This window comes from Oncorhynchus masou, chromosome 14 (assembly GCF_036934945.1).
Source record: "Oncorhynchus masou masou isolate Uvic2021 chromosome 14, UVic_Omas_1.1, whole genome shotgun sequence".
NCBI lineage: Eukaryota > Metazoa > Chordata > Actinopteri > Salmoniformes > Salmonidae > Oncorhynchus > Oncorhynchus masou.
In genome coordinates, this window is record NC_088225.1 from 1,418,570 (window position 1) to 1,445,635 (window position 27,066).

The window sequence follows — 27,066 nt, forward strand, 5'->3', positions numbered from 1 at the left end:
TTTATGGAAGAGTGGCAAGAAGAAAGCCATTTCTTAAAGATATCCATAAAAAGTGTTGTTTAAAGTTTGCCACAAGCCACCTGGGAGACACACCAAACATGTGGAAGAAGGTGCTCTGGTCAGATGAAACCAAAATTGAACTTTTTGGCAACAATGCAAAACGTTATGTTTGGCGTAAAAGCAACACAGCTCATCACCCTGAACACACCATACCCACTGTCAAACATGGTGGTGGCAGCATCATGGTTTGGGCCTGCTTTTCTTCAGCAGGGACAGGTAAGATGGTTAAAATTGATGGGAAGATGGATGGAGTCAAATACAGGACCATTCTGGAAGAAAACCTGATGGAGTCTGCAAAAGACCTGAGACTGCGACGGATATTTGTCTTCCAACAAGACAATGATCCAAAACAAAAAGCAAAATCTACAATGGAATGGTTCAAAAATAAACATATCCAGGTGTTAGAATGGCCAAGTCAAAGTCCAGACCTGAATCCAATCGAGAATCTGTGGAAAGAACTGAAAACTGCTGTTCACAAATGCTCTCCATCCAACCTCACTGAGCTCGAGCTGTTTTGCAAGGAGGAATGGGAAACAATTTCAGTCTCTCGATGTGCAAAACTGATAGAGACATACCCCAAGCGACTTACAGCTGTAATCGCAGCAAAAGGTGGCGCTACAAAGTATTAACTTAAGGGGGCTGAATAATTTTGCACGCCCAATTTTTCAGTTTTTGATTAAAAAAAAAAGTTTGAAATATCCAATAAATGTCGTTCCACTTCATGATTGTGTCTCACTTGTTGATTCTTCACAACAAAATACAGTTTTTTAACTTATTACTTATGTTAAAGGTTACAAAGTTCAAGGGGGCCGAATACTTTCGCAAGGCACTGTATATATAATAACATGGGGCATCAGATTTGGTTTTGACCTTAACTAAACGATGCAGTATTTGCTCATATAATTTTTGTTACCTTTAATCATGCTTAAAGTGGTGGAAGCAATTTAAAGTATTCATAACTCTGGGTCATTTAGCACATTAATTAACATCAATATAATTAAATTGAGTCTCTGACAAATTAACTTATAGTGCCACACTAATAAGGTGTCTGTGATACCACTGAAGAAATCGTCACTTGGGTGCTCCTTGAAGTGGAGGATCACACATGGGCATTTTACAAGTGAACACAACACACATATAACCACGAGCACCAATGCAGTATACTGAGATACTAAAAAACATTAAGAACACCTTCCTAATATTGAATTCTTAATTCTTCGGGCATGATCTCTACAAGGTGTCGAAAGCATTGAATAGGGATGCTGGCCAATGTTGACTCCAATGCTTTCCACAGTTATGTCAAGTTGGCTAGTGGTGGGCTATTCTTTTACACACGGGAGACTGTTGAGCGTAAAAAAAACAGCAGCATTGCAGTTCGTACCACAAACCGGTGCCCCTAGCACCTACTACCATACCCCGGTCAAAGGCACTTATATTATATTATAATATTTTGTCTTGCCCATTCACCCTCTAAATGACACACACACACAATCCATGTCTCAATTGCCTCAAGGCTTAAAAATCATTCTTTAACCTGTCTCCTCCACTTCATCTACACTGATTGAAGTGGATTTAACAAGTGACATCAATAAAATCTTCTTGGTGAAAGGGGAGCAGTATTGAGTAGCTTGGATGAATAAGGTTCCCAGAGTAAACTGCCTGCTACTCTGTCCCAGATGCTAATATAAGCATATTATTTGTAGTATTGGATAGAAAACACTCTGAAGTTTCTAAAACTGTTTGAATGTCTGTTAGTATAACAGAACTCATATGGCAGGCGAAAACCTGAGAAAAATCCAACAAGGAAGTGTGAAATCTGAGGCTTGTAGTTTTTCAACTCAGCCCCTATTGTAGATACAGTGGGATATTGGTTATGTTGCACTTAAGGCTTCCACTAGATGTCAACAGTCTTTAGAACTTGGTTTGAGGATTCTACTGTGAAGGGGGGCCGGATGAGAGAGGAATATGTCAGGTGTCTGGCAGATTGCCACAGGCTCTGAGGCACGGTCACGAGAGAGTTAGCTCTCGTTCCATTGCTTTTCTACAGACATAGGCATTCTCCGGTTGGAATATTATTGAAGATTGATGCTATACTTAGTTTGACAAGTTTCTATGGGCTGTAACGGAACTTTTTGAACTTTTGGTCCAACGTTCGGCGGGACCTGAACACGCTTTTGGATTTGTTTACCAAACGCCCTAACAAAATAAGCTATTTGGACATAAATTATGGACGTTATTGAACAAAACACACATTTATTGTGGAACTGCGATTCCTGGGAGTGCATTCTGATGAAGATCATCAAAGGTAAGTGAATATTTATAATGCTATTAATGACTAATGTTGACTACCCAATATGGCGGATAACTTTTTGGCTGCTTTGTTGTCTGAAAGCTGTACTCAGATTATTGCACGATTTGCTTTTTCTGTAAAGTTTTTAAAAAATCTGACACAGCAGTTGCATTAAGGAGAAGTATATCTCTAAATCCATGTATAGCAGTTGTATTTTCATCAACATTTATAATGAGTATTTCTGTAAATAGATGTGGCTCTCTGCACAATCACTGCATGTTTTAGAACTACAGAACGTAACGCGCCAATGTAAAATGAGATGTGTTAATATAAATATGCACTTTATCGAACAAAACATACATGTATTGTGTAACATGAAGTCCTATGAGTGTCATCTGATGAAGATCATCAAAGGTTAGTGATTCATTTTACCTCTATTTGTGCTTTTTGTGACTCCTCTCTTTGGCTGGAATAATGGCTGGGATTTCTGTGAGTTGGTGGTGACCTAACATAATCGTTTGTGGTACTTTCGCTGTAAAGCATTTTTGAAACCAGATACTGTGGCTGGATTAACGAGGATTTTATCTTTAAAATGGTGTAAAATACATGTATGCTTGAAGAATTTTAATTATGAGATTTTTGTTTTGAATTTGGCGCCCTGCACTTTCACTGGCTGTTGGCGAGGATAAGAGATCATAGATTTCACTCATCAAAGGGGGAGACACTCTAGACCCAAACTGTTACAGACCTATATCTATCCTACCCTGCCTTTCGAAGGTCTTTGAAAGCCAAGTTAACAAACAGATCACCGACCATTTCGAATCCCACCGTATCTTCTCCGCTATGCAATCTGATTTCCGAGCTGGTCATGGGTGCACCTCAGCCTCTCTCAAGGTCCTAAACGATATCATAACAGCCATCGATAAAAGACAATACTGTGCAGCCGTATTTATCGACCTGGCCAAGGCTTTCGACACTGTCAATCACCACATTGTTATTGGCAGACTCAACAGCCTTGGTTTCTCAGATGACTGCCTCACCTGGTTCACCAACTACTTCTCAGACAGAGTTCAGTGTGTCAAATCGGAGGGCCTGTTGTCCGGACCTCTGGCAGTCTCTATGGGGGTGCCACAGGGTTCAATTCTCGGGCCGACTCTTTTCTCTGTATACATCAATGATGTCACTCTTGCTGCTGGTGTTCTCTGATCCACATGTGTTAACTAACCTCCAGACGAGCTTCAATGCCATACAACTTTCCTTCCGTGGCCTCCAACTGCTCTTAAATGCAAGTAAATCTAAATGCATGCTCTTCAACCGATCGCTGCCTGCACCTGCCCGCCCATCCATTATCACTACTCTGGACGGATCGGACTTAGAATATGTGGACAACTATAAATACCTAGGTGTCTGGTTAGACTGTAAACTCTCCTTCCAGACTCACATTAAGCATCTCCAATCCTAAATTAAATCTAGAATCGATGTCCTATTTTGCAACAAAGCATCCTTCACTCATGCTGCCAAACATACCCTCGTAAAACTGACTATCCTACCGGTCCTTGACTTCGGCAATGCCATTTACAAAATAGCCTCCAACACTCTACTCAGCAAATTGGATGCAGTCTTTCACAGTGCCATTCGCTTTGTCACCAAAGCCCCATATACTACCCACCACTGCAACCTGTATGCTCTCGTTGGCTGTCCCAACCTGTATGCTCTCGTTGGCTGTCCCTCGCTACATATTCGTCGCAAAACCCACTGGCTCCCGGTCATCTATAAGCCTTTGCTAGGTAAAGCCCCGCCTTATGTCAGCTCACTGATCACCATAGCAGCACCCACCCAGCAGGTATATTTCACTGGTCACCCCCAAAGCCAAATCCTTCCTTGGCCGCCTTTCCTTCCACTTCTCTATTGCCAATGACTGGAACGAATTGGAAAAATCACTGAAGCTGGACACTCATATCTCCGTCACTAACTTTAAGCATCAGCTGTCAGAGCAGCTCACAGATCATTGCATCTGTAAATAGGCAATTCAACTACCTCATCCCCATATTGTTATTTATTTTTCTCCTTTGCACCCCAGTATCTCTACTTGCACATGCATCTTCTGCACATCTATCACTCCAGTGTTTAATTGCTAAATTGTACTTACTACGCCACTACGGCCAATTTATTGCCTTGCTTCCGTAATCTTACCTCACTTGCAAACACTGTATATAGATTATTTATTGTTTGATGAAACCAAACCTCTTAAGCCTTCCTCAAACCTGAGGGTTAAGGGGATCATGAAAGGGGGTGATGCTGTCTCAAGGGTTGGGGGTTGTTAGTCAGGGTTAGTGGAAGAACAACAATCCCTGGATATCAGTCTGTCCATTGCAGGGATCATCTGTCACGTCCTGACCTTAGAGCTTTTTATGTCTCTATTTTGGTTTGGTCAGGGTGTGATTTGGGTGGGCATTCTATGTTCCTTTTCCATGTTTTTGTTTTGGCCGGTGTAATATTTGTGTTGTGCAAACAGGTGTCTGAGAAGATTGATGGTCTTCTCAGCTGTGGTCAGTTGAGTAGGGAACACTTCCATCCACTTGGAATGGACATCGACGACAACAACGAAATGTTGCTTGTCAATTTCGGCGTAATCCACATGGATGCGTTCCCAAGGTGTAGCAGCCCAGGACCATGGATGAAGAGGTGCAGCAGCAGGCTTGTTGCGAACAGCTTCACAAGGTGAACAGTGGCCTACATGCTGTTGAATGTCCTGATCCAGTCCAGTCCAGGCCACCACAGATAACTGCGAGCGAGTGCTTTCATTCGAGTGATTCCTGGATGTCCCTCATGCAGGTCAAATAGCAGTCTCTTCTGGAATTTGTGAGGTACCACCACCCTTGATCCCCACAGAACACACCCTTGATCAGTGGACAACTGGTCTTTCTTGTCGATGAATGGACGAAGGTTATCGTCATTTACGAAGGTTGGCCAACCGCCTAATGTTAAGTCCAAGACTTTGGAAAGCACTGGGTCTTTCCTTGTTTCCTCTGCTATGTCAGAAGTAGATATGGGCAGTTCATCAATGAGAGAGATCTGGAAGACTGCTCTATCATCTTCACTGTCGGAGTCACTATTGCATGGTAGTCTTGATAGTGCATCGGCATTTGCGTGATCACTGGATCGTCTGTACTCAATCTCGTAGTCGTAGGCTAACAATATCAGAGCCCAACGTTGCATTCGAAGTCCAAGGATGGCCAACAGAGGCTTGTGATCTGTCAGCAGTTGGAACTTCCTTCCGTAGAGGTATTTGTGAAACTTCTTCACTCCGAATATTATGCTCAAGGCTTCCTTCTCAATTTGAGCATAATTGTTCTCACTTGGTGACAGAGTCCGTGATGCAAATGCAATAGGGTGTTCTTCACCTGACGGTAGAACATGTGAGATGACGGCTCCTACTCCGTATGGAGATGCATCACAAGCGAGTCTCAGCTTCATCTATGTGTTATAGTGAGCAAGCCACTTGCTCTTTAGCAGACGCTGTTTGCAAGTCTTGAATGCTTCTTCGCATTGTGGGGACCAATTCCACTTTGTATCGGCCTGCAGCAGTTGATGAAGCGGATGCAACAATGTGGACAAGTTTGCCACAAACTTTCCGTAATAGTTCAGGAGCCCCAAAAATGACCTCAGCTCTGAGATATTTGTGGGTGCTGGAGCGTTTACGATTGCTTCCACCTTGCTGTTGGTTGGGTGCAGGCCTTGTGCATCATTCTTGTATCCGAGATACTCCACTGAGTCCTGGAGGAACTCACACTTGCTGCGTTTCATTCTCACTCCGTATTTTTCCAGTCTTGACATCACTTTGTCCAGCACTACAAGGTGCTCTCCAATGGTTGGTGCTGACACGAGGATGTCATCCATGAAGCACACAACATTGTCTATACCGTCCAAGATCTGGTCCATTGTGTGTTGGAATATCGCTGGAGCTGTCGAGATTCCATAGGCCAAGCGATTGAATCTGAATAGCCCCTTGTGTGTATTGATGGTCAGATACTGTTCTGACTCCGGATGCAGCTTCAGTTGCTGATAAGCGAATGCCAGGTCCAGCTTACTGAAAACCTTCCCACCAGCTAGAGTGGCAAACAGATCTTCAGCATTTGGTAGTGGATATTCCTCTGGTAGTATGCAGCGATTTACTGTGACCTTGTAGTCACCGCACATTCTGACAGTCTTGTCTTTCTTTGGGACTACAACAATCGGAGCGGCCCAGTCGCTCCTCGCTACTTTCGTGATTATGTTATTCTTCTGTAGGCGGTCCAGTTCCTTCTCTACTGCTTCCTTAAGAGCATAGGGAACTGGACGTGGTTTGTGAAAGATTGGTTTGGTTCCTTCTTGCACTCTGACTTTTGCTGTGAAGTCTTGTATTTCACCGTAGCCATCTTTGAAAAGTTCTTTGTGCTTCTCCAGCATGTTAGTGAGTGTAGCCTGACTCACTGGTTTGTCATTTCTCAGACTGAAGATTTCTCCCCAGTTCAACTTGATCTTTTGTAGCCAGTTTCTGCCTAGCAAGGCTGATTTTTCTCCTTTAACAATAACAAGCGGTAGCGTCCACTCCTTCCCCTCATACCGGACTGGTACCTGGATCTGCCCTAACACAGGAATAGTGTCACTAGTGTATGAAGAAAGGCAGATGGACGCGGGCTGAAGAGGGCACTCTTTCAGTTTTTCTTTGTAGAGTCTCTCTGGAACCAGGGATACAGACGCTCCGGTGTCCAGCTGCATTTTTACTGGTTTTCCCGCTAACTCCATGTTGAGATAGATTCCATCTTTTAGTTGTTGAGCCGTGTATACTGTGAACAGTTCCAATACTGATTCAGTTGTACCTTCCTCGTCTTGTGCTGCGTCTGACACTTTGTGCGCTCTTGCTGTGCATTTCGAGGCTTTAAGCACTCTCTGTAAATGTCCAACCTTTCCACAATTGTGGCACTTTTCCTTTTGGAATCAACATTCACTGTGCTGATGATTATCTCCCCCACATCTGTAGCAACTTGGCTTAGACCTTTGAGATGTGGGCTGCTTTGTTCTTGTGTAACCTTGAGGACGGGACTGAAAAAAGTGTGACTTTTGTGAGCTTTTTTCACCACGTGCATCACCGACCTTGTGAACACCTTTCTGACGTTCTGCATGTCCCGATAGCTCAATAGTATCCCTGTGGGCAAGCTCGAGTCCAAGTGCTATATCACAGGCTTTCTTAAAGGTCAGGTCCTTCTCTGACAGGAGCCTTCTGTGATATGCTTCACCTGTGAGACCACATACAAACTTGTCTCAGAGAGCATCATCAAGAAATCGTGCAAACTCACATGTACTTGCCAGCCTTTTCAAAGCAAGGATGTAGTCAGCCACGGTTTCCCCTTGACTCTGGTGACGTTGGTGAAATCTGAAACATTCTGCAATGAGAATTGGCTTAGGCTTGAAATACCTTGAAAGAGTTTCAGTCAGTTCTGCATAGTTCAACTCCACTGCTTTCATTGGTTCAATGAGACCTTTCAGCAATCCATACTCAGTTGGACCCAAAACACTGAGAAATACATCTGCTTTCTTTCCATCTTTGATTTCATTTGCAGCCAGCCAACTCTCAAAACGCTCCAAATAGGAATAAAAATCCTCTTTTGTAGCCTCAAACTCGGGTACTCGACCAATGGTTGCCATTTTCACAGTTAATTGTTCAGTTTCCTTATATTCCTTAATTTTCTGAATATTCATCTACTTCTTCACTTCAGAAGTTTCTGCAATTACTTCATTCACTGCACTCATTTGTATTAATGTACACACCGTGTTACGTCCTTTCTTCCTTTTTTTTTCTTGACAATATTTCTCCACTGAGATCGCCTAATTTCAATGGGTTCAATGACAGTTTATTTTATTTAACCACCAGAGGGCAGTGTCACTTCTGGACTCCAATAGTCTTGCTACTTGGCAGCTCCTGAATACTGTACTAGCAGTGCTAGCAGTGCTTAGCCTTCTCTACTGGCGAAAGAAAATAAAAATATAACTGACGAATTACAAAATTATTTTGAGTTTCATTACTCACGCAACATTCTTCCCTTCAAGCAATGTCCGTTTATGTAGTTTAATCACCTCGTCGCCACTGTAATATTTGTGTTGTGGAGAAATGACCAGGCAGGAGACGGGAGTACAGTTAGTTTTCGTTTAGTCAAAAACCCCTCGAGCTCTACAGTTCCCGGCATTCCAGTGCGCATGTGTATTTCCTATTAGGTGTAGTAACGTAACACTGCCGTAATGCATTACTGCTTAGTAACAGCACAGTAACTAATATAAACAGATGTAAATCCCAGATACTACAGCCGGGTATGGTTCTCAATCAGGGACAGCTGTCTATCGTTGTCTCTGATTGGGAACCATACTTAGGTAGCTTTTTCCCACAGGATTTTTGTGGGTAGTTCATTTCTGTTTAGTTTTAGCACCTTACAGGACTGCTCCGGTTATTCTCTTGTTGTCATGCATAGGTGTAATAGGTGGCAGGGAAGTCAGGCGCAGGAGAGTCAAATAGAGTGTAAAATGGAGTCTTTTAATAAAGTACACGGAGTATGCTCCATAACACTAAATGTACATAAACATGGGTGCGAGGACCCGACGCGCACCTATACAACATCACACTACACTGACAATAAAACAATCTCTGACAAAGACATGAGGGGAAACAGAGGGTTAAATACACAACAGGTAATGAATGGGATTGAAAACAGGTGTGTGGGAAGACAAGACAAAACCAATGGAAAATGAAAAGGATCAATGATGGCTAGAAGACCGGTGACGTCGAACACCGAGCACCGCCCGAACAAGGAGAGGCAACGACTTCGGCAGAAGTCGTGACACTTGTTTACTTTTGTTTTAGTGTTCAGTTTTAATAAAACAAGCATGAACACGCTGTGCTTTGCTCCGATGATTCCTCTTCTTCAGACGACGAATACCGTTACATCGTCTCCACTCTATTTGTATCCTCCAACTCTATTTGTTCTGAGAACCAACCCGTCAAAGAGCCAGCCAGGCACTGTATGATAACACTGATGGTTGTTCTTGTTGACTGTAGTCAGCAGCAGCGAACCCATTCTTTCTACATGCTCCAGCCACTGGCTCCATGTCAGTGTCTCTGTGTGCCAGTCAAGCCTCTTGTTACGTAGCCTCTCCAAGATGGAGTTCGGCCAATGGTTGTGGATGGGGATGAGAATTGAGAGCGTGAGGACAGCATTACCATTTGTAAGGGCCCAGCGTAAATATTGCATGTTGTTGGTGCCTGGTACCTAATTGTTAGACCTGGATTATCAAATTGTACAGCTGGCTGCAGTTGCTTCTCCCGCTGGTGTCGTCAGAGAACCCCCTGTGTGTGGCTCAGTCAGTGACCACAGACACACGACGGAAACAGACACACACATACGTAGGAACGCACGCACACAGACATGCACACACACAGTAATTCTCAACAATAAACACACACACATACACATGCATGCTATATCTAATTGAAGAGGATTTTATGAGATGCCATTCAACTTGCATGGAAAGGCTCTTGGCAAGGCATGTAGAACCCTGTCTGAAACTTTGGATAGGGTAATAATAGTCAGGGTTGTGCAATGTCAACGCCATTTTATATAGTGCAATGTCAATACCATGTGCTAATGCCTTTCTGGTATATAAGGAGGACCAATGTGAATCGCACAACAAGGTAGTTGGGATAAACTCATTATTTGTCTCGAATTAAACCAAAAGTCCAAGAAAGTCTCCCCTGAAATCAGTGGAGACATTCTTGGACTCGGTTTAATTCGAGACAAAATGCACTTGCCTTCCAGCTTTGTGCCATTGTTTTCCGGATTTACTATCAAAAGTTTCCGGGAAGTCAGAGAGCCGTGAATTATGCTGAGAAGCCTGGGAGAGAGTCATGGGATTCTGTGGTGCAGCGGAGATGGAGGGATTTCAGGCACTTGACTTCTCTACCCCAGCAGTTGTTCAGGCAGCTTAGAGCTGTGATACTCTGCCAAGACCAAATCACTTTCTTTTTTTCAAAACCTGTATCTGTATCCACTCACTAGAGTGTGTGGTCAAGTAATACATTTGTAGAACCCTGTTTTGTGTGAGTGATATCATGTTTGCACAGACAGTCAGACACTGTAAGGTGATCAGTGGTGGATACAGGAGTGAAGATTGCCTCTCCGGGTGTTCTTTCATGTCCTGATAGGCTGATTAAAAGGCTGTGACCTGGGCATGAACCTGGCTTCAGTCACCACACAGGTGCATTGCTGATTGGTTACGAGTGCCATGCCCTGAGCTGTAAAGGATGCCAGAGCTGAAATCCTATTTTATATTCAAATTAAGATACAATGCTGGTTTTGGTGGGATTCTAACCCTTTCTGTCCAAAGTGTACACTTGTACACTCATCCCACTCATGGAAAACAAGAATGGAAAGAATGGAAAACAACATTGTGTCAGTCACACTGCCTTGATTGCAGGCCTGCTGCCAGCCAGTTGGGCCAGTGTTATCTGGTGAACTCCATTAGACAGATAGTCAGGTAGCCACCCCGGCACCAATACAATCCACTTTCATTCACAGTCAAAAGGAACTCGATAGAAGATCAAGAGCCATTTCCCTGTTGACCCCTTTCATCTTAGCAATTGCATTTTGACACGTACACTTCCGTTCAAAAGTTTGGGGTCACTTAGAAATGTCATTGTTTTTGAAAGAAAAACATGTTTTTTTTTGTCAATTAAAATAACATCAAATTGATCAGAAATATAGTGTAGACATGGTTAATGTTGTAAATGACTTCTTTAGCTGGAAACGGCTGATTGTGAATGGAATATCTACATAGGCGTACAGAGGCCCATTATCAGCAACCATCACTCCTGTGTTCCAATGACACGTTGTGTTAGCTAATCCAAGTTTATCATTTTGAAAGGCATATTGATCATTAGAAAACCCTTTTGCAATTATGTTTACACAGCTGAAAACTGAAAACTGTTGTTCTGATAAAAGAAGAATAAATAGAATAAAACTGGCCTTCTTTAGACTGGTTGAGTATCTGGAGCATCAGCATTTGTGGGTTCAATTACAGGCTCAAAATGGCCAGAAACAAAGGACTTTCTTCCGAAACTCGTCAGTCTATTCTTGTTCTGAGAAATGAAGGCTATTCCAAGCTAGAAATTGCCAAGAAACTGAAGATCTCATACAATGCTGTGTACTACTCCCTTCACAGAATGGCGCAAACTGGCTCTAACCAGAATAGAAAGAGAAGTGGGAGGCCCCAGTTCACAACTGAGAGGATAAGTACATTAGAGTGTCTAGTTTGAGAAACAGATGCCTCACAAGTCCTCAACTGGCAGCTTCATTAAATAGTACCCGCAAAACACCAGTCTCAACATCAACAGTGAAGAGGCAGAGTTGCAAAGACAAAGCCATATCTCAGACTGGCCAATAAAAATAAAAGATTAAGATGGGCAAAAGAACACAGACACTGGGCAGAGGAACTCTGCCTAGAGTACCAGCTGATATTTCCCGCTGTCACGACTTCCCGCGAAGTCGGTTCCTCTCCTTGTTCGGGCGATGTTCGTCGGTTGACGTTACCGGTTCTCTAGCCATTGCCGATCCACCTTTTAATTTTTCCATTTGTCTTGTTTTCCTACACACCTGGCTTCCATTCCCTCAGTATTAGACGTGTATATAACCCTCTGTTATACCCTCTGTTATGTCTGTGTGTGGAATTGTTTGTTGTTTTGTGTATGTGCATGCTAGACTGGTTTGCGCTGGGTTATGTCAACCCATATTGTGTTTAGTGTTCTTAGTACAGTGTGTTTTGTAAAAGGTTCCTTTGGCTACCCAACCTGACTCCCTTACTGCCAGTTGAGCATACCTAACACCCGCTACAATAGTCATTTACAACATTAACAATGTCTCCATTGTATTTCTGATCAATTTGATGTTAATTTAATGGACAAAAAAATGGATTTTCTTTCAAAAACAAGGACAAGTGACCCCAAACTTTTGAACGGTAGTGTACATTTCCATTATTGAAGATTATTGTTAATGAATGGTTTCTGAAGCATCAATGCATGTGGTATACTGTACATGGTTTATAAAAGCTTCATTAATACCAAAGTTGTAGTTTGTAAAGGGAAACCAATAAGAATAGTTAATCACACGTACTAACTATGGACAGTCTGTCATGGTTGTCGTAAGAGCGGGACCAAGGCGCAGCGGATATTGAGTTCCACATATTTATTCCAAAGTGAAACTTAAGCCAAAACAACACATCAAATAAATGAACAATGGAACATGACTACGTGGTGCACATGCACAAATACAAAATAATATCCCACAAACACAGGCGGGAAAAATAGCTACATAAATATGAAACCCCAATTAGAGGCAACGATTACCAGCTGCCTCTAATTAGGAATCATACAAAACACCAACATAGAAAATATAAACTAGAACACAACATAGAAATTATAAACTAGAATTCCCCCTTGTCACGCTCTGACCTACTACACCATAGAAAAACAAGGGCTCTCTATGGTCAGGGCGTGACACAGTCAGAATTAGATTATGTTTCAACCCTTCTGGCAACTGAAGAATGGGAGCAGGGCTATGGTGGCATGTTGTAATACCATGTATTGTTCATTGTTTACAATTTTAGGCTAAGCTGTCAGGGGATTTGCTCATAAAATGAACACTGCTCTAATGCCCATACAATCGTGCCTACAAAATGTGTTCAATTGTTCTAGTTCTATTTTCATTGCTTTGTGAAAGTTTATTTTACCCTTCTCTGTTCGATATTCTGTTTGACTTAACCTCAGAATTCGCAACTCAGCATTTTCACACTTAAAACAGACCCTCACTCGTTTCACCCCCTGTCTGCAATAAGAAAACTGCAGAAAAGTCAAAGTGATCAGGACAGGACAGGGCACACCCTGTGATTGTGGATAATAGAACGGCCAAATAAAACTCCCCTAAATGAGGATGTGCAACAGGACCGTAACTTAGTCAGGGTCAGTTGAAACCCAAGTTTGCCTGATGATGAATCAAGGAGCAGCATGTTTTATTATTTTTATTTAATATCCAAAACAGACAATATACTTGCAGTGAAGCCGCAAGTCATCCAACAGACTCCTATTCTGAGCGACACACAGAATCATCCAGGGTCAATGCCTTGCTCAAAGGCAGGTCAACAGATCTCCCACCAGGCCAAAAATGCAGGGACCCGAACCCTCCAAGACCCTCCCCCACAGTTCCCCAATATCTGTCCCTCAACCATCCGAGACCCCTGCCACAGTCCCCCCCAAGAAAAAAAGAAAAAATACAATTAATTCCATTCCCCACGCCCAAGAACCCCCCCCAATACACCAACAACCAAGAAAATGAACTAATGAGAACAAAGAAAAAGACAAAAGAAAACAGCAAACAACAATGCAAGAAAACACTAAACTAAGGACATCAAGGACAACCAGCAGCAATGCCAAATGTATATGTTTGTGTGCATGTCTGTGTATGTGTATATTTGAATGAGAGTGTGTGTATATGCATGTGTACAAACACCTGCACGGAATCAGCCTCAGGCAAACCGGCATTAGCTGTAAAAACACTGCCCCTCGGTGTCATTCAAACTTACTTTTTGTTTTATTTTGGACTTTTATCTTTGACCATCATTCTATCTCCTGCACAGCAACTCCACTCCCATTTGTCTCCGATTCCACATCCCAACCCTCAGCTTCCCTCAGCCCATCCCACTATCTCTGCTGGCCACCCTCTTCGGAATTCTATGCACCATATATCATTCAACTATGCTGTGATGTTCAACGTACAATTTCAATCTATCTAATCGAATAGAATCTACAGATTGCAAGTTGAAGATAAATACTTTTACTAAAAATATTAGTATATTAGTAATTGACTGACCTGGTCTCTCCAGATCTCCTAACAGTACTATTTCTAGGATAAATTTTAGATCAATGCTATGCATTTTCAGCCATTCCTGAACCTGAGACCAGAAACAGGCTACCTGAGGGCAATACCAAAATAAATGGTCTATTGATTCGGTATCCTCACAACAAAATCTGCAGAGCTTCGATGATTTTATGCCCCAAGTATTAAACACATTTTTGGTGGCAAGAATTCTACATAATAATTTTAGCTGAAAAGCACAAAGTCTTGAATCTTGCGTCATTTTATATATCAACTCATACACCCTGTACCATGGAATCGGTACATCGAAAATCGTAGCCAGCTCTGCAATGATTGTTTGAAAAAGAGAGATACTTTGAAAAAGTATAATTTTCAATTAAACGTCAAAAAAGGCAAAAAGGACATTTTTAAACAATGGATGAGCTTTTCTTAATAATCTACTTGAGAACCATTTAGAGTTCAAGTAAAACTTTTGAGAAAGCGAAGCTTTTAGAGAGAGGTTTAGTGCTTTTATATTTAATCATCTCAACCCACCAATTCATATTCATTGTATAGATAGGCACGCTTTATTTTGGCTGGTTTAGCGTCCCAGATAAAGCAAAATATTTTTTGCTCAAATGATTTGAAAAACGAATCATCAGGCGTAGGCAGCTCCATGAGTAAGTGAGTAAACTGAGTTAAGACTAAGGAGTTAATCAGGGCATTTTTTTCCATAAATAGACAGGTATTTACCTCTCCATGGTTGCAGAATCTTGTCTATTATTACAAGTTTTCAAGGAGCAGAATTGGTACACTCAGTAAAACAGTCCATCACGAGGGCGACAAATATTAGCAATGGTATCTCACACAGACTTTCCAAAGCCTGCGAGAAAGCTCTTCCTGCTACCACATTTGGTTCGTTGGAAGTTGTGGGAACGAAGCCATACAGTAGGTTTCCTGACAGGTAAAACATTTTTTAAATGTTCTGAGAACAGAAGTGAACATTTAGCCTGTTCTGGTTTTTAGGTTGAAGGCAGGTTCTGAGAACATTTTACTTTGGTTCCTTGAAAGTTTTTATGGGAGGTTTTATTAAAAAACACTCTTAGAATGGAAATGATAGGTTATTAACATTTTTTTTTATTGTGACTCGGCATTAGTGAGATTCAAACCTATAATCCTCTGTTCTCTATACATGGAATTAGTCCCCTTTTTACATATTCAAAACTTTTCAGTTTAGTCTATTCAAACAGACCCCATTTCAGGATGCAACCTGAACAGGATAGAGAGAGTTTTGTTGATGCCGAGAACAGAATGCATATTTTTTTAAGTAACATTCTTCGAATGTTCTCTTGTGTTTTTTATGGAAGGTTTTCTTAACGTTCTCAGAAACAATTTGAAAACATTACTTTATATAGAACTATGAGGAAACCTAACGTTATGCTGAAGTACTAAAATCCCCAAAGAAGAACTTTGCTTCTTAATGTTCTTGGAACAATTCCTACAGTAGGACATTGGTTCTTAACATTCTCTGAACTATTTGAGTACATTCACGATTTTACATTCCTTAAACGTTACCAAATTGAAATACAACATAACCATGTCTGAACTTTTAGGAAACATTCTGTTAAAGTAATGAAATACCAAGAAAAATATATATTTTTTGTCAAGTTACTTAAATGTGTTGAGAATGTTCCAAGTCCAAGTTAACTATCCTGCAAAATAACCATAGGACAACCACACTCTCACCAAACTTTATGAAAAGTATGGTTCTCAGAACGTTATGTGCGAACTCAGTAGCTACTTCTCAGCCCTTAGAGTGTGAGTTATTTTGGTGATAGCTTTACTCATGGTTGGCATATAGGTTCCAGTTTCCCATAGAAAACTGCAGTCAGTTACACTGAAGTGAACCAGAGCGAATCACATGAAGTCAGAGGTGACAACAGCCTCTGCTGGACACAGCACTTTTAGGTCATGAGTTGGACTCCCCCATGCCTACTCCTCTGTTCTGCTCTGTTGAATAACTGACTGAGGGCAGACGGCTGGCTTCCTGTGTTTTCCTTCATCTCCTCTCCTCTCCACTCTGCACTGTAGTACTCACTCTGGGCTATGTGTAACTCAGATGTTTGTTGGGGGAGTGTGTGTGTGTGTGGTATGTGTGTGTGTGTGTGTGTGCGTGCGTTCGTGCCAGGGTGTATCCAAAAATGATTTTTGTTCCACTGTTTTGACGAGCTCTGTTCTGAATCAAAAAAAAGTACAGGTTTATATTGACCCTTTCTGTTTCTTTTTTAACCTATGAAATCGACAGTTTTTTACATTTAGCTCATTAAATTACTTCACCAATCAGTATGGATAGAGCAGGCAAGCTAGTTGTTTACATGCGTGATGGACAGATAAGTGCAGCCTATGGTGCAAGATGTGACTAAAATGTAGTGGGTGGGAAGAACGAGAGAGAGAGAGAGAGAGAGAGAGAGAGAGAGAGAGAGAGAGAGAGAGAGAGAGAGAGAGAGAGAGAGAGAGAGAGAGATAGAGATGGGGAGGAGGCTTGATGCGCTGTGCATCTTGTTATGACATGCATTCTCTGAATTAGAACCAAAGAATTGTACCTAGGAGGAGTGGCTTCTATAGAGGAATTTTAAATCCTTTGAGCTAGTTAGCTAACAAGCTTGTGTGTGTAGACTGGCACCAGAATGAAAAGTCTTACCTATTTGTAGTTAATAAATCCAACGTGAAACGTTATAACTTGACCTATAGTAGTATAGTATCATTAACTAGCTTTGAAAAAGGTAATCCATTCTTCTCTAGCTAATTTAAAATCTCTTTCTCTATTTTCTGAATAAAGCTTGTAATGTTAGTACAGTAGCCTATGCATTGGAGGGGGAGGGGCAAGTAGCCTAAACATGCACAAACACTGGCAAAGATTTTCAGCTTGCAGGCAGACACCGGAATATGTTTCTGAGTGACATAGTGAAGGCTTTGCAAAGGCGCTTTTTTGTGTTTTTTTTTGTATGGATCACTTTCGTTCCCGGTTCCATTTCTGTTCTTTGGATCACTTTTTGTTCCGGTTCTTGGTTCTGTTCCCTGAACCGATTCTAACCCCTGGTTTGTGCTCAAATTTATGAGTGGTATGTGCCTTGAGATCTATTTGCTAGAGGTGCCGCTTGTGAGTGACAGAAGTTTCTTTATTTGCTGCAGCTCAGACATTCCTTCTAATTATGGTTTGAGCGTGATTGACAGATCATCATTTTCTGATTCAGCAAAAATCCCCTCTGGGATGGGTTCTTCTCCGGCTTTTGACATTATGAGTGGAGATTTCCATTCAACTCCACCCAAATTGAGATGAGCAGAAGTTATTTTTTTCAAAGCCAGCAGATAAGTGTCTCATTCAGAGTTGGCAGGAGACACTGTTGAAATATGAGGGAAAATTGAAAAATTGCAGTATTGAACCTTTAAACTGCCAACTGCACTTTTAAAAGTATACATTTTTAAACACATGCACATTCACTCCTGCCCACTTTGCTTTGGAGAGGAAGAGAGTGATATATGGGAATAATGAGTCAATAAGTCAATGACCCCTGGATATATCTGCATGCCAACCTGCCCATGACCCCTGGATATATCTGCATGCCAACCTGCCCATGACCCCTGGATACATCTCCATGCCAACCTGCCCTTGACCCCTAGGTATACAGTATATCCGTGCCAACCCAAGGCTTTGGGGAGATTTACTTCACACTGTGCCAAATATTTACTTCACACTGTGCCAAATATCTCTCTCTCTCTTACCACCCCAAACTGCAATGTGTTGGGGTTTTGGGCAGAGACTTAATCATGCTTCTGGATCTTTTTCCAATCAGAGGATAAGGAAGGACAATGAATATATAGGTACTACAACAACTTGGGATATAGGGATAACAAAGACCACAAAGTCTCCATCATTTTGTCACCCTTATTCAAATGGTTTATGAAGTGGGCATTGCTTAACACAGAAGTGTTATGCTTGGGAAAATATTCCTCGTGTGAAAGATACCTGCTGTGCATCATCTTCACACCCCACGGCTGTGTCTGAATTGGTTGAGTGAATTAAATTAGTTGATGTTGTACTGTATTGGCCAGCTGCAGTGATGATGTGTGGTGATTATACGGCATTAGAGTGCATTACTATAAAACCACGGCTAAGATGTTGCCAAACATGCTAATTATGTGAATGTCAGTCATAAGAATAACTTTTCATGAATGTATGCTTGTGTTGCACTATCAAGGCTGACACAATTTTAGTGAAGATAGATTGGTCAAATATTCTGCCAACTTATTACTATGGAAGACTGCATGCATTCTTAGAAAATTACCATGAAAAAGCAACCGGTTTTGTCAGACAGTTCCATTATTATCCACCGCAGAATAGTAATTTAACACTTGAGAAAGATTCCACATTTTGCTCATCCTGTGTTTAAACTGAAGGTTATGCCAGAACATGCTTCTGACACAGAGTATCATTTTGTTGTGATAATGAATAACAGTTAAGAGACAGAGAGGATAAAGAATGTTTCAAGTGCAGCTCCTTATGACACACTCTGAATTCTCCTTCCATCAACAAGGACACCAGCAAAGCAAACAAGCAAGCAGATGAGGTTACATAAAACCCCATTAATGTTCTTAAGCAGATGAGGCTATTTTGAGTGTACTGGCTCTACGCAAGATCAGGCTCCTGTGTATGTTTTTTCTTTTAAATTCTTGCTTCTTCCTCTCTTCACGTATTATTGCTTTCCAATTTCAACACATTACGAAATGCAGGTCACAAATTTAGAGTGTCTCATGTCGGAAACCTCAGAGGAGGGATGGGGGAGCGGGGTCTTAGATTAGTCTCCCCCTCTTCTCCTCTTCTCTGTGTGGGTGTGTGGGCCCTCAAATAAAAAATGTCCTTTTCCGCAGGACCTGCTGCGCTTTTCTAGTAGCCTGCAGGCTCTTCACACACAACCGACCACAGAAAGAATGGGCGGTTTGGGATTTTGAAATACGGCCTGCATGAGTTTCATTTAGCCATCCTTGCAACATTTTTTTCCGCCAACAATTTGGCTCACGGGTGATTTTATGTGCCCCCCCACTAGAGGTCGACCGATTATGATTTTTCAACGCGGATACCGACACAGATTATTGGAGGACCAAAAAAGCCGATACCGATTAATCGTCCGATGTTTTATTTTATTTGTAATCATGACAATTACAACAATACTGAATGAACACTTATTTTAATATAATACATCAATTTAGCCTCACGTAAATAATGAAACATGTTCAATTTGGTTTAAATAATGCAAAAACAAAGTGTTGGAGAAGAATGTAAAAGTGCAATATGTGCTATGAAAGAAAGCTAACGTTTCAGTTCCTTGCTCAGAACATGAGAACATATGAAAGCTGGTGGTTCCTTTTAACATGAGTCTTCAATATTCCCAGGTAAGAAGTTTTAGGTTGTAGTTATTATAGGAATCTCTAGGACTATTTCCCTCTATACCATTTGACTATTGGATGTTCTTATAGGCACTTTAGTATTGCCAGTGTAACAGTATAGCTTCCGTCCCTCTAGTTAGCGCACGCTAACTAGCCAGCCATTTCACATCGGTTACACCAGCCTCAACTCGGGAGTTGATAGGCTTGAAGTCATAAACAGCGCAATGCTTGACGCACAACGAAGACCTGCTGGCAAATCGCACGAAAGTGCTGTTTGAATGAATGTTTACGCGCCTGCCTCTGCCTACCTCCGCTCAGTCAGATACTTAGATACTTGTATGCTCAGTCAGATTATATGCAACGCGGGACACGCTAGATAATATCTAGTATTGTCATCAACCATGTGTAGTTAACTAGTGATTATGATTGATTGTTTTATTATAAGATAAGTTTAATGCTAGTTAGCAACTTACATGGGGTTACTGCATTCGCGTAACATGCAGTCTCCTTGTGGAGTGCAACGAGAGAGAGGCAGGTCGTTATTGCGTTGGACTAGTTAACTGCAAGATTGGACCCCCGAGCTGACAAGGTGAAAATCTGTCGTTCTGCCCCTGAACAATGCAGTTCATCCACCGTTCCTAGGCCGTCATTGAAAATAAGAATGTGTTCTTAACTGATTTACCTAGTTAAATAAAGGTATTCATTTTTTAAAATTAAAATCGGCAAACTGGCGCCCAAAATACCGATTTCCGATTGTTATGTAACTTTTTTTTAATTACATTTTTTATTACACATTTGTTTAACCAGGTAGGCCATTTGAGAACAAGTTCTCATTTACAAATGCGACCTGGCCAAGATAAAGCAAAGCAGTGCGACAAAAATAACAGCACAGAGTTACACATGGGATAAACAAACGTACAGTCAATAACACAATAGAAAAGTCTATGTACAGTGTGTGCAAATGTAGTAAGATTAGGGAGGTATGGCAATAAATAGGCCATAGAGGTGAAATAATTACAATTTAGCATTAACACTGGAGTGATAGATGTGCAGATGATGATGATCAAGTAGAGATACTGGGGTGCAAAATTGCCAAAAATAAATAATTATATGGGGATGAGGTAGTTGGGTATGCTATTTACTGATGGACTGTGTACAGTCGTGGCCAAAAGTTTTGAGGACTGATGGTAGATGCGGATTACTTACACAATGATGGCTCCTTACAAGGCACCCCAACCTACATCTCCAATATCTCCCTCTCTTCTTCATGCGAATGACTGGGATTTAGGCCATGTCGGGGTCTGATGTAAATCCTTCGCATCCAGCTCATTGAGTAATTGCTGTCCTGATATCCAGAAGCTCTTTTCAGTCAAAAGAGACGTTGGCAGAAACATTATGTACAAAATAAGTTACAAATAACGTGAAAAAACACACACAATAGCACAATTGGTAAGGAGCCCTTTAAACAGCAGCCATCTCCTGCGGTACCATCTCAGATATACAATATACTTTGTATCCCTCGTTTTCGCGTGTTTCCATTATTTTGGCAGCTACCTGTATATGTGATTGTATACAAATGTAAGCAAGGTTTAAAATTGTGTTTTAGTCAAATATTATATGTTTGGGCTTCTTACGGACAATTTGCAGTCTACAAATGATTTGTAATTATCTTCCGGCCCCTTGACCATTCGCTCAAGAACAAATTGGCCTGCAGCTGAATCTAGTTAGTTGATTATTCCTGGCCTATAGGGATATTTATGTATCTACTGCATATGTTTCCCTAGGTATGTAAATAGCCAGGGTATTCAGAAGGGAAAGGGTGCAATACATGGGAATATATTCTTTATAGCCTACATGACATAATGTACATTAATGTTTGTACTTCAGCTTCAATGGAACCAGTCCTGAAACGTTGGTTGTTCATTATACTGTACTTCAGGGAATAGTGTATATAAATAACATGTAAATGATGTGCATAAAACCAACATATAAAATTAATGCAGTATTTTATGATACTGAGACTGGGAGTATGTCTGATTAGTCAATTAATTTGATAAATTAACATAATTTTTAAATTCAGTAAACAGCATAGAAGGGCACTATTGGGAACTTGGGGATATTGTCAGCCTTTTTGTGTGGGAGGTAGGCTGACTGATGCTAGACACTAGATACAGTGTCTGCCTATGTTTCCCTCGTCTCAAGTCGACAGTGAAATTCACATCAGTATTAAACTTATGTCATCTGTCTTTCACATAACAATTGGTTTTACCCCAGTTCCAGAAATAGACTGACTATACTTGTTTTCTCTTTATTTATTTATCTTTTCCTGTTCAGGTGTTGACCATCTGGGCTGTGGTGATTTCCGGGACAACGGCTGACCTGACCTGCGATACACTGCTACTGCTGTCCACCAATCTCACTGGTGAGGCCCTCCTCTAATCGTATAAGAACAGTTTTCTATGTGGGCAGGAAATATGGTGGAAGAACATTTTTGATGGTCTATCATGTTAAATAGGGAGTTTAATCATTCTGAGTTCTTCCCATCACGGAATAGGCACTGGTGGAATACTGTACATAGGCAACAACAGTCATTATTTGTCAGTCCATGTGCACTCTACAGTCCCAATCACCTATGATGACACAAAGCTTTCAAATATATATATTTTTTGGAATGGGGGGGCTGAACACACTGATTCTGCATGTGTTTTTCTGCTTCTCATTAAGAAAAATATGATCTGGTTCTTGTAGGTATGGTTTGAGGTGGATGTGTTATGTTCACTATATTGTACCTTGGTAGTTATTGTTGTTTGTCCTTATTGAGGCACGGTAGCAAAACAATTCCCTCAGTGTAGTCTGAATTAATTAAGATAAATCAAGAAATATATAAGTAACTTACGTTTTGCAGAAGAGGTCTTAGTCGCGCAATTTGACATCTAGCTAAGGTGTCTGGTGCAGTATTTCTCAAGTATTGTTTTTTTGCATGGAAACTAGAAGTGCACTGCAGTATCGAGTCAGCTGCTACAACGCTCGAGACTGATTTCTGAGAACATGTCTACAACTTCAGGAAGCTGTCGAACTATCGTGAAATAAAGCACAAGCTTCAGTACACACTGTTAACCAGTGCATAAAATCACTATCTAATTCCGTCTCTGTGGTTGTCAATAAAGCTAGCTAGTAGCTAGAAGGCACTTTGAGCAAGCAGGCAAGTTAGCAAAATCAGCTTATCAAGCAAAAGCTTATCAAGTCACTGGCGAGTGGCAAAGTGCTTTGGTGTCTTTTAGTTTTTACAACTTTCTCACTATCTATTACCAGAGTGTGTGTCTCTCTGGCAGTGTTTCATAGAGAATCATGTTACTAAACATGTTGCGGTGGGACACAAGGTGCTCGCTAATGGGTTCTGAATTTTTGAATATTGAATCATGGCAGTTGGGATGCATGTGCGCATTGTCTCCATTTGTAATTTTGCCCAAAACAGTGGCAGACTCGAGTGATTACTATCAAACACATCAGCAAGTTTCCACACAATACGTTTAGGGGCCAAGTGGTCTTTCAACATAACATTGGTGACGTGTTGTCTTATGTAAACAAGTCCCAGGCACTCTGTAATGTGGACAGGTCTGTCACTGTCTGTGGGTTCTATCAAATGATTAGATTGAGCGCAATCAGCATAGCTGTTTCTCCGTGCATGACACTTCTCCGTAGGCGTTACCATCCGTGTGAATGGCCAAGTAGGCATGATCGAAATCAAAACCCAACCCTCAAATATCTAATAGATCTAGGAACATAACATCTTCCATAAATCTCGCAAATCTCAGTTTTGGAAGATACTGACTTTATGACCATACTTATGCTATTTACACTTTGAAGTACATGTTTTTAACAATAATCAATGTTTCTGACTATTATCGATGCAACATAGGCCATTGTCAACCAGAGAAATAAAATAAAAATGTATTTCATTTTTTTTATGTCTAGTTGCTCTTTAAGACTTTCCTAGAGTGAGCTATACAGTATACAGTACAGTAGCTTTGTTCAGAGAGCACTTGAGATATTTCAGATGAAATTGTGTTGAGGTGAAAGGAAGACACTCCGAGATGAAATTGTGATGAGACGAAAGTACCCGACATGCACTCAGATATAAGGGGTTGTTGTGAGATGTGCTATTACCTCTGTCAGTAGTGCCATTCTTATTGTTCCCAGATGGTTCAATTGGCCCATCACAAATCGCAGTTCACCCTTCAGTTATAAAAAGACATTGGATGTGTCTTCAATAGCACCCTATTGGCTTTAAAGTACACTAATTTTGACTATGGCCCATAGAGCTCTGGATAAAGTAGTGCATAACAGTATATGGGCTCCCAAGTGGTGCAGCGGTCTAAGGCACTGCATCTCAGAGGCATCACTACAGTACCTGGTTTGAATCCAGGCTGTACCACATCTGGCCGTGATTGGGAGTCCAATAGGGTGGCGCACAATAGGCCCAGCATCGTCCCGGGTTAGGCCGTCATTGTAAATAAGAATTTGTTCTTAACTGACATGCTTAGTTAAATAAAGGTTACATGTTAAAATATAAGGAATAGGGTCAACATTTGTGCACTATAGAGTGAATAGGGTGCCATTTCGGACACTGGCATTGTCTGAAGTTGACTTGACTACATGACAAAGGTGTGGGCAGGAGATTTCCATAGGCTGTGGGATCTTTTTGCATGAACAGTTTATCAAGACTGTCTAATTGTCTGTGGTGGTGATGGGACTTAGAGTTGCACCTCAGTTACCCTCCGTATCAATCTAGGAGTAGTCTGTGATGATTGCATATTCTTTTCCATAAGGATTAGTCCTCTCACCCCTCGCACCCTTCACCCCTCACTTTCACTTCAAAGGCCAATCAAAAAGATTATGTGGAGCGATTGCTCTGTGCTGTATGTGTATACGCAGTGTGTTTGAGGACATTGGTGGAGCTCAGATCCGATAAAATCTATGATGGATTATCTCTAAATTATCAGAGACTGCATGGGGAAGAGATGTCAGGTCATGGAGCACACTTCGTGGGCCCGTCTTTATGGCTTCCAACACTATGAGGGTTTGACTGACAAGATTCAAGACTCATTTGACCTGTAATGAAACAACAGTTTGACCTGTAGCACAAACCTTCAGACAGGTGTACAGTTGGCTATACAGAGGGCTATGAAAGTTGAAGCATCGAGAATCATGTCAAGCACATTATCTAGTCATATCAAGGATGAAATCATCCATATCTCTCACTCACCATGATAGTGTTTATAATGGGATTCAATGTGAATATTTATCTTTATCACTTCTTTGATTCCTTTTTACCCAGTCTGTTAAAAGATGGTTAGGAGAAAGGATGCCAAATATATTTCCTCTATAGTCGTGGCCAAACGTTTTTGAGAATGACACAAATATTAATTTCCACAAAGTTTGCTGCTTCAGTGTCTTTAGATATTTTTGTCAGATGTTACTATGGAATACTGAAGTATAATTGCAAGCATTTCATAAGTGTCAAAGGCTTTTATTGACTATTACATGAAGTTGATGCACAGAGTCAATATTTGCAGTGTTGACCCTTCTTTTTCAAGACCTCTGCAATCCGCCCTGGCATGCTGTCAATTAACTTCTGGGCCACATCCTGACTGATGGCAGCCAATTCTTGCATAATCAATGCTTAGAGTTTGTCAGAATTTGTGGGGTTTTGTTTGTCCACCCGCCTCTTGAGGATTGACCACAAGTTCTCAATGGGATTAAGGTCTGGGGAGTTTCCTGGCCATGGACCCAAAATATTGATGTTTTGATCCCCGAGCTACTTAGTTATCACTTTTGCCTTATGGCAAGTGGCTCCATTATGCTGGAAAAGGCATTGTTTGTCACCAGACTGTTCCTGGATGGTTGAGAGAAGTTGCTCACAGAGGATGTGTTGGTGCCATTATTTATTCATGGCTGTGTTCTTAGGCAAAATTGTGAGTGAGCCCACTCCCTTGGCTGAGATGCAACCCCACACATGAATGGTCTCAGGATGCTTTACTGTTGGCATGACACAGGACTGATGGTAGTGCTCACCTTGTCTTCTCCAGACAAGATTTTTCCGGATGCCCCAAACAATCGGAAAGGGGATTCATCAGAGAAAATTACTTTTCCCCAGTCCTCAGCAGTCCAATCCCTGTACCTTCTGCAGAATATCATTCTGTCCCTGATGTTTTTCCTGGAGAGAAGTGGCTTCTTTGCTGCCCTTCTTAACACCAGGCCATCCTCCTTCACCTCACTGATCATGCAGATGCACCTGCCTGCTGCCATTCCTGAGCGAGCTCTGTACTGGTGGTGCCCCGATCCTGCAGCTGAATCAACTTAAAAAGAGGAGGTCCTGGCGCTTGCTGGACTTTCTTGGGCGCCCTGAAGCCTTCTTCACAACAATTGAACCGCTCTCCTTGAAGTTCTTGATGATCCGATAAATGGTTGATTTAGGTGCAATCTTACTGGCAGCAATATCCTTGCCTGTGAAGCCCTTTTTGTGCAATGCAATGATGACGGCATGTGTTTCCTTGCAGGTAACCATGATTGCAGAGGAAGAACAATGATTCCAATAACCACCCTCCTTTTGAAGCTTCCAGTCTGTTATGTGTGTGCAATGCACAAAAATAACAATCAATCAGTATGACAGAGTTATCTCCAGCCTTGTCCTCGTCAACACTCACACCACTGACATGATGTCAGCTCGTCCTTTTCTGGCAGGGCTGAAATGCAGTGGAAATGTTTTTTTTTAGGATTCAGTTAATTTGCATGGCAAAGAGGGACTTTTCAATTAATTGCAATTCATCTGATCACTCTTCATAACATTCTGGAGTATATGCAAATTTCCATCATACAAACTGAGGCAGCAGAGTCTTTGAAAATTCATGTGTGTGTCATTCAAAACCTTTGGCCACGACTGTACACTTCATCAAACATTGGTTATAGGTTATTTTGTGTCTTTTTCAGAGGAAAAGGTCAGAAATATTGCTAGATTTAGAGTTCACAAATAAAGAAATGTAACGTTTTTTTTCTTCAACTGTCATTCTCATGTCATGGGGTCAACACCTTCTTCCAGAGAACTCTTGGGAAATCAATAATGAAAAAGTTCTGAGATGACACACGACAAACGGGAACATAGTCTGCCCGGCCCACCCCTGTCAGCCATCAGAGGTGTTTTTTCCTTGTCTTTTCAACTTCTACATGAAAGGGGAAAACACATCTTAGGGATGGGCATGAATGACAAATTACAATGACAAAATACTACTCCAAAATACCCTAAAAAACAATGTATTCAAATAAAATATTCTACTTTTG

At 41.3% G+C, this 27,066-nt stretch overlaps 1 protein-coding gene across 1 annotated transcript in view; it reads left to right on the plus strand.

Moving 5' to 3' along the window:
* LOC135553939 (corticotropin-releasing factor receptor 1-like) overlaps window positions 1–27,066 on the plus strand; it is a 168,794-nt gene that overhangs the window by 45,772 nt on the left and 95,956 nt on the right. Inside the window, exon 2 of the mRNA XM_064985886.1 lies at window positions 22,063–22,150. Coding sequence (XP_064841958.1) covers window positions 22,063–22,150 — 88 coding nt within the window. The remainder of the gene's footprint in view (window positions 1–22,062; window positions 22,151–27,066) is intronic.